Source organism: Coregonus clupeaformis, chromosome 26 (genome assembly GCF_020615455.1).
Source record: "Coregonus clupeaformis isolate EN_2021a chromosome 26, ASM2061545v1, whole genome shotgun sequence".
In the NCBI taxonomy this organism is placed as follows: domain Eukaryota; kingdom Metazoa; phylum Chordata; class Actinopteri; order Salmoniformes; family Salmonidae; genus Coregonus; species Coregonus clupeaformis.
The window spans coordinates 39,576,166-39,584,497 of record NC_059217.1 but is presented as its reverse complement, the minus strand read 5'-3'; the positions used below and the strand labels follow the sequence as shown (position 1 = coordinate 39,584,497).

General features: G+C 38.9%; 1 protein-coding gene and 1 pseudogene across 3 annotated transcripts; both read right to left on the bottom strand.

Annotated features, from left to right (window-relative positions):
* Positions 1–408: 408 nt before the first annotated feature.
* LOC121540565 (troponin I, fast skeletal muscle) lies at positions 409–3,570 on the bottom strand. Of its 3 annotated transcripts, none has more exons than XM_041849534.1 (7): positions 3,482–3,568; positions 2,155–2,187; positions 1,966–2,002; positions 1,639–1,764; positions 1,318–1,407; positions 1,060–1,233; positions 409–914 (listed from the first exon to the last, which is right to left on the bottom strand). In XM_041849534.1, the coding sequence occupies exons 2-7, from the start codon at positions 2,160–2,162 to the stop codon at positions 831–833; spliced, it is 519 nt and encodes a 172-aa protein (XP_041705468.1). In that variant the 5' UTR covers positions 2,163–2,187; positions 3,482–3,568; the 3' UTR covers positions 409–830. The 3 variants fall into 3 exon arrangements, with proteins under 3 accessions (XP_041705468.1, XP_041705469.1, XP_041705467.1); XM_041849535.1 differs by lacking the exon at positions 3,482–3,568 and adding an exon at positions 3,330–3,455; XM_041849533.1 differs by lacking the exon at positions 2,155–2,187 and having other exon boundaries at positions 3,482–3,570.
* Positions 2,155–7,742, bottom strand: LOC121540567 (annotated as a pseudogene).
* Positions 7,743–8,332: the final 590 nt, after the last annotated feature.

The window sequence follows — 8,332 nt, the reverse complement described above, 5'->3', positions numbered from 1 at the left end:
TTGGTTGTTCAATCCAGGGTTGTGTGTTTGTTGTTGTGTTTCAATTTTCAATTCTAAATATCAATAACAAAAATAAATATATTAAGAATCTAATCATTTCCCCCTGATCTAGATCCATGGAATCCTGTAAATCTTAGTTATATTTATTGGGTTGGATCTATCCATTGCACAGGGCCAATTTCCAGCTCTAAATGCAAGCTTTGCATAACACATAAAAACAGCATACAGCAGGGCTGCTGGGTCAATTACAGAACCTTACAGACTCATAGATATTGTGATCTAAGGACACATCTGGGCAAATATGCACGCACTCTTTGAGTGCCATGTTTTCACTGGCAGAAGCACGCCCAGTGACAATTTGGGCCTAACTGGCAATGATCTTGTAGGAAAACACTACTAAAACATTCACAAGCTTTTAAAATATATTTTTATTTGTATTTTTTGGTTAGTGAATATGTTCCTTTTAGTGAATGTTACAGATGCAGATGGAAAGCTGTGTGATGTTAAGAGTGGGTGAAGCTACAAATATTTACCCTTTCCACCTCACTATACCATAGCCAAAAACATTTGCAAATAACACTGAAAAGTTAAAAGAGAAAGATAGAGAGACAGAGAGAGAAAGAGAGAGAGAGAGATAAAGAAAGAGAGAGAGAGATCCAAAACCATAGTGTCGAGTATATATTTGAACCTACAGTATCAAAAAATAACAGCATTTAAAATCAAAGATCCTCTTCCTGAAGGGATGCCTAACAACAAGGTCATAGAAATCCATCTCTGTACCACAATACGACAAAACACAAAAGTCGGCTATGGCTGAAAAATGAATGTGTTCAACCCTGAAACTTCTTCTTCCTGCCGTCCATGCCAGCCTGTTCATCAACGTTCTTGCGCCAGTCACCAACTGCATCCACTCCCTGCATTACAGAAAGTTTGTGATGTGACATATAGAGGATAAAATATGAAATAACTCATCCTTTCCTCAAAGCTCAGAACACATTTGGGACACAGTACTCAGGTACTGTGATTCTCTACTTTATAGGTTTCCACACAAATACCCACCTCCTCTTTGACCTCCTTCTTCACTTCTTTCAAGTTGGCTCTGAAATCCATGGAAGCCTTGTGCTTGGTGCCCAGCAGAGCCTGGAGCATAGCATCAGCAGACATACGCACTTTCTTCAGAGCTGGCTTCTTCATGCCCTGGATCTCAACCACTTTCATCCTCAAATCCTCAATCTGTGACGTGAGAAAGTTTGGAGGAAGATAAGATTTGCAGTATACGTTTGATTCATGATGAGGACAAGATGGAATACAATCTACCTCTTTGTCTGCCTTCGTCACTTTGGACTCTGCGTCATATCTGTCCTCATCAACCTTGTCGATGGTATGGGCTAACTTTTTGAGCATTTCCTGTTGACACACAAACACATCAGTCTGATAATTTGTAGGCGAAACTCTCCTCTCCAGAAGGAATCAGTCTCCTCAGGCAACAGTTATTTAGAGTGAAGAAATTGGAGTCTGTGTCCTTTGTAGGAAAATACACATTGCTTATTCCAAGAACCACCAATGTGAGGCTTAAATACACTGGAGTAGTTGTGTGAAGCTTGTGTAAACAAATTAATGACTAGCATCGTATCGTACCACCAGCGCCGCTTGATCTCCAGACAAATCCAGGGCGGGGAGCTCAGCCATGAAATTGGCTTTCTCCTGCACAGCCTCCTTTTTCTCCGTCTCAATCAGCTCAAATGCAATCTGGAGCACCAAGCTCTGGAGGACAAAGAAACATAGTAAATCCAAACCCAGCCTACTACGTAGTATTGGAGCACAAAGGATTACCTAAAGGATTAAAGAGGTTGAAAAGGTGTAAATCCAGTCTAATTTATGCCCAAACTAATTTAGTCAAGTACTGGATATTGGTGTGTAATACTTGTTTCATCCATTGGACCACAACTCATTGTCTTGGTTCACCTTCAGATGATGCCTGCGGCTCGATGTCATCTTTTTTCTGTGAAGAAACGTGGATTTCACACGTTGTTAGGGATATAACAGGTATGTGCATTACTGAGAGAACATAACGGTGGATCGGACATGCTTTGTGTCAGGCTGAAAGTCTGGAATTTCACTTTTAGTGAATTTTAGACAAATTTCAAGACTTACTCCGACATATTGGCTGTTGTTATGCTTCACACCCTGAATAGAAGACACAACAGAGAAAACTTGTTTTGATATTTATGATTAAAAAATAAACATTTATAATATCATTAGGATGCAATAGGTGCAAAAGCGAGAGACATGTCTGGTCTAAAGATCATACTGTGATATTGAGCTGAAGATTGGAGAACACTTGGCCAAACTAGGTTCTTAGGGGAAACATTATCCATTTTCAGAGCTAGAGTCTGCAGTGATTCAGAGCGAGCTAAATCTGGACTGCTAGAGTCAGGTGTCTGACTTGTTTTATGGTTGTTAGAATGTGAAACCCTAACAGACTTTAACTGCTGCTGCCTTCAGAGACGCAAGTCTCGATTTATTAACCTGCCGCGGTGCTGTATATCAGAAAAGCCTTCCTAATTACATAAATCAACAGCATCTTCTTCATTCTGCAGACAGATGTGATGGTGTTGAATCAAGGTACTCACACTTAATCAACGGAAATAATGGTTTGCTATTTTTCTTCCCCAAGATTTACTGTAAGTCTCAGTTAAAAGTTCTTGAGAATTGAAAACATCAGAAAAGCTTTACTTTCCCAGTAATTCATAATCTATTCAAATTAATGATTTCATTTCAAATCATAAAATCAAGTCAAGTGTACAATTTAGCAAGCTCAGACTAATGAAACATCTCCTATTCTTTTTGTTTGTTTACACATACATAACAATTAACATGGCACTTAGCATGCTGTCTATTATTCAGTTCTACAAAGCTGTTACTCCATCCACCACCTCAAATAAACATGTACCACATTTCTTGAATAGAAAACAAAAAACTTTCACAGCTATCATATTGTCCATCACAATGTATAACACTATAAACTTCCCCTTTTATATTGAATTAACACTAATCCTAATATAATCACTGAATCTAACACAGAACATCATGTGCCTGAGAGCTTTATCTGAAACTCAATAACTCAGAGGTCTGGATTTAGGTTAAGTGTATTTACCAGCTTTGACTGCTAGAGTATAGCCCCTAACCAGAACCCTAGCCAAAGTTTCACAAAAATAAAGAAAACCTGACATATTTACCTCAATGCATTCACCTGTATTGCCAGGTGAATAGATATGTTCCATATGTTCAATTTTTAATGATCCATAAAGTGGTGTACAGCAACTCACCCATGTGCAATGAGTGAGTTTGATTGTTAAGATTGTCATCGGTTGGGAGGCCTTTTAGTCTCTTTCTCTTTCTATTACCTTGTGCTTTTAATTCCAGTGGTGCTACACAATCAGAGAGTTTGATAGAGAGACAGGAAAAGAGAGATTCTCACCTATGAGAGGAAGAGGAGGAAGAGGGCAGAACACACCAGGAGGAAGAATGGAAGACTAGCACACTGGCAAGCGACATGCAGTGAAACATGAAAATGGTATATATGGTGTCGGGTGATGCATCAGCAGAAACACTGGGTCCTCTTTATGGAAGTAGTTTCCATGGCAGACCAATGGAACATCGAGCTCCTGAAATACACTCTGCCCAACCCTGTTCACCTCTTAAATGTTATTTCCTTCAAGATGTCTTTCAAGACATATGTTGCTCTGAACAGTGAGTACAGAATTACAGTTCAGTATGGGAGGGATAGGGAAAGTATTTATAGACATGAGTGATAAAAAAAAAATATGATACTGTATTTTTAAAATCTAAATGAATTGAAATGGGAGTCTACTTCAACAAATGAATCATAGTAATATAATTCAAGAATTGAATCATATTATCAATTCTAGAAAAATAAGTACTTGAAAATCTTAAAACATTTTTTAAAGTTGTACTTTTATCGAATCAGTAAAGTACTCAGAAATTGAAATTGTATTGAAATCAGAAATTGATTTATTTTCTTCAAGACAAAACACAATAAACCTCAATTCCATCGTGTTTCCTTCAAGCCTAAAAGCACAGCAACTGTGAATTATATGTTAGGCCATATTGCTAATAAGTTGAGTATTTAAGCAGGCCAACACATGACAAATGTAGTTAAACTAAATAGTAAATAACACTTAGTAACTGAAATGCTACTCTGTTCATGATTCTGCTTGGCTACATTTGGTGAACAGTGCAGATTGCCATCGTTTGTTCAAAACTCACCAAAGTCCCCCCTTTTTCCCATTTCCATACTTTCAAATGGGGGGGGGGGGGCATGCCTGTTTGTTGGTCAAAGAGGAATCTGGGTCAGAGAAAGGGGATTTAATTTAATTGAGAGAGTGGGGTAGAGTGAATGAGAGAGAGAGGAAGGGTCATCAGAAAGAGAAAGTACTTTACTATACTGACATCTTGTGGTTTATAACTCAGATGTGTTTAATAGATAATAATAATAAAATAATAATAGATAACCTCAACCCCAGCTGTTCTAGGTTTCTCCAGAATAGGGTTGCAAAATTCCGGTAACTTTCCCAAAATTCCCAGGTTTTCCAGAAATCCCAGTTGGAAGATTCCCAGAATCAGAAGCGAATAAGACGATTTTTCATAAAGTCACCTTTTTTGCAACTATACTCCAGAATACCTTACATCCAAAAGCATGGAGGGACCAAATCTGAAAGGGGTAACATAATTCTACACAACACAGTTTACAGTTAGTATAAGTGCTTATCATATGCTGTAAGTTGCGTGAAAACATGGCTTTACCTCAAATCTCGACCTTAGGTTCCAGATCCAACATTAACTCTGTAACAGTACAACAAAATAACAAAAAAGATAGATGAATCACTCCGTAGCCTCCGTAGTTTTGAACACCAAAACGAATTCAGTCCTTTATGCGGTCTCAAACTTCTTCTTCCTGCAGTCCATGCCAGCCTGTTCATCAATGTTCTTACGCCAGTCACCGACTTCCTCCTGCATGACACAAAGTTTACGATGTGACATTCTCAGTGTTTGAGGATATAATATTAAATAAATGTAATTTATCATTTCGTCAAAGCCCTGAACATGTGGGACAAAGGTTGCCAACTCCTAAAGTACTGTGATTCTCTGCTTTGTAAGTTTCCACACAAATACCCACCTCCTCTTTGACTTCCTTCTTCACTTCTTTCAAGTTGGCTCTGAAATCCATGGAAGCCTTGTGCTTGGTGCCCAGCAGAGCTGCAAGCATAGCATCAGCAGACATACTTCAGAGCTGGCTTCTTTATGCCCTGGACCTCAACCACTTTCATCTTCAGCTCCTCGATCTGTGAAGAGGGTGAGTCAACACATAGTCAAGACCAGCGGTATATGTTTCCAGGATGAGGACAATATGGAATGCAATGTACTGTACCTCTTTGTCTGACTTCTTCACTTTTGCCTCTGTGTCATATCTTTCCTCATCAACCTTGTCGATGGTCTGGGCTAACTTTTTAATCATTTCCTTTGTGCACACAAACACATCACAGATAATTTATATGAGAGGCACCAGCATGGCACCAGCATCTACAGTGTGTGGAATGAACCACTTTCTGCAGGCAACAGCTATCTAGAGAGAGAGGTGGCGAACCTTTCATTCCCCATACTGATGAAGGCTTTGCCAAGACGCCTGTGTGAAATTATATCCCCTGCTGCTGTATTAAAAAAAGACATCAGCAACCGCAAAAGGAAGATAATGGAGTTTGTATACTTCATGTACGAATCCCCCCTCCTTATTACGACAAACTCAAATTAATAAATAGTATCGTACCACCAGCGCCGCTTGATCTCCAGACAAATCCAGGCCGGGGATCTGAGCCATGAAATTGTCTTTCTCCTTCACAGACTCCTTTTTCTCTGCTTCCAGCGAAGTAGCCACAATCAAGAGACACAAGCTCTGGGGGGAAAAGAAACACAGTGAGGCCAAACCTAGTCTAGTACCTGGATTGGTGTACATTCAGTGGTGGAAAAAGTACCCAATTCTCATACTTGAGGAAAAGTAAAGATACCTTAATAGAAAATGACTCAAGTAAAAGTGAAAGTCACCCAGTAAAATACTACTTGAGTAAAAGTCTAAAAGTATTTGGTTTTAAATATACTTAAGTATCAAAAGTCAATGTAATTGCTAAAATATGCTTAAGTATCAAACGTTTAAAAAAAAGTACAAGTATCGATCGTTTCAAATTCCTTATATTAAGCAAATATTTTTAATTTACGGATAGCCTGTGGCACACTCCAACACTCCAACATAATTTACAAACAAAGCATTTGTGTTTAATGAGTCCGCCAGATCAGAGGCAGTAGGGATGGCCAGGGATGTTCTCTTGATTAGTGCATGAATTGAACCATTTTCCTGTCCTGCTAAGCATTAAAAATGTGACGAGTACTTTTGGGTGTCAGGGAAAATGTACAGAGTAAAAAGTACATAATTTTCTCTAGGAATGTAGTGAAGTAAAAGTAAAAGTAGTCAAAAATATAAATAGTAAAGTAAATTACAGATACCCCAAAAAACTATTTAAGTAGTATTTAAAGTATTTTTACTTAAGTACTTTACACCACTGTGTACATTTAGGACACACTAGTGTACTTAATGGAGGTCAAAAATATAGAAATGCACATTGTCATACCCAGAGTCCTATACTGCTCATTGGAAACCCATCGATAAAATGCAGTTTGCACCGAACTTGCCAAGCAGACCATAAGAATACATAGAAAGTTGTCACAGTGAAATGTGTTGATTTACCTTTAGATGATGCTTGCGGGTCGAGGACATCCTTTTCCTGTGAAAAAAGGTGAGTTTGACATACAGGATTGTTATATACATGACTGGTCAATATGCTGGACAGACATGACTGGTCAATGTGCTGAAGGGACATGACTGGGCAATATGCTGAAGGGACATGTCTGGTAATATGCTGAAGGGATATGACTGGTCAGTATAATGAAGGGACATGACTGCTCAATATTCTGAAGGGACATGACTGGTCAATATGCTGAAGGGACATGACTGATCAATATACTGAGTGGAAATGACTGGTCAATATGCTGAAGGGACATGACTGATCAATATACTGAGTGGAAATGACTGGTCAATATGCTGAAGGGACATGACTGGTCAATATGCTGAAGGGACATGACTGGTCAATATGCTGAAGAGACATGATTGTTCAATTTGCTGAAGGGACATGACTGCTCAATATGCTGAAGGGACATGACTGATCAATATGCTGAGTGGAAATGACTGGTCAATATGCTGAAGGGACATGACTGGACAATATGCTGAAGGGACATGACTGGTCAATATGCTGAAGGGACATGCCTGGTCAATATACTGAAGGGACATGACTGGTCAATTTGCTGAAGGGACACGACTGCTCAATATGCTGAAGGGACATGACTGGCCAATATGTTGACCAAGGGTTGTATCAGTGATATTCTATAGCATGCTGCATAGAATGGGAAGGTCAGAAAATATCAAATTTACTTACAATTTTCTCACATTGTTGTTGTGAAAAGGAAAGACTCAAACCCAAGTGTTTTTAGGATGGCTATGAGCAATGTGGTATCATTACAAAATGTATACTGAATACAAATATAAATGCAACATGCAACAATTTCAAAGATTTTACTGAGTTACAGTTCATATAAATTAATTAGGCCCTAATCTATGGATTTCACAACTAGGAATAAAGATATGCATCTGTTGATCACAGATACCTCTATAATGAAGTTGGAGGCGGCTTATGGTAGAGAAATGAACATTCAATTATCTGGCAACAGCTCTGGTGGACATTCCTGCAGTCAGCATGCCAACTGCGTGCTCCCTCAAAATTTGAGACATCCGTGGCATTATGTTGTGTGACAAAAGACAGCCCTATTTGGTAAAAGACCAAGTCCTTATTATGGCAAGAACAGCTCAAATAAGCAAGGAGAAACGACAGTCCATCATTACTTTAAGACATGAAGTTCAGTCAATACGGAACATTTCAAGAACTTTGAAAGTTTCTTCAAGTGCAGTCGCAAAAACCATCAAAAGCTATGATGAAACTGGCTGTCATGAGGACCGCCACAGGAATGGAAGACCCAGAGTTACCTCTGCTGCAGAGGATAATTTCATTAGAGTTACCAGCCCCTGAAATTGCAGCCCAAATAAATGCTTCACAGAGTTCAAGTAACAGACACATCTCAACATCAACTGTTCAGAATTATGTGAATCAGGCCTTCATGGTCAAATTTCTGCAAAGAAACCACTACA

Excerpts from the sequence above, each read along its gene's own strand:
- LOC121540565 (XM_041849533.1), bottom strand. The coding sequence starts at position 3,570 with ATGTTTCACTGCATGTCGCTTGCCAGTGTGCTAGTCTTCCATTCTTCC. Across the intron at positions 1,408-1,638 it reads GAGATCAAGCGGCGCTGGTG|GAAATGCTCAAAAAGTTAGC; the intron begins GTACGATACGAT and ends GTGTGTCAACAG. Across the intron at positions 915-1,059 it reads AGAAGGAGGTCAAAGAGGAG|GGAGTGGATGCAGTTGGTGA; the intron begins GTGGGTATTTGT and ends TCTGTAATGCAG.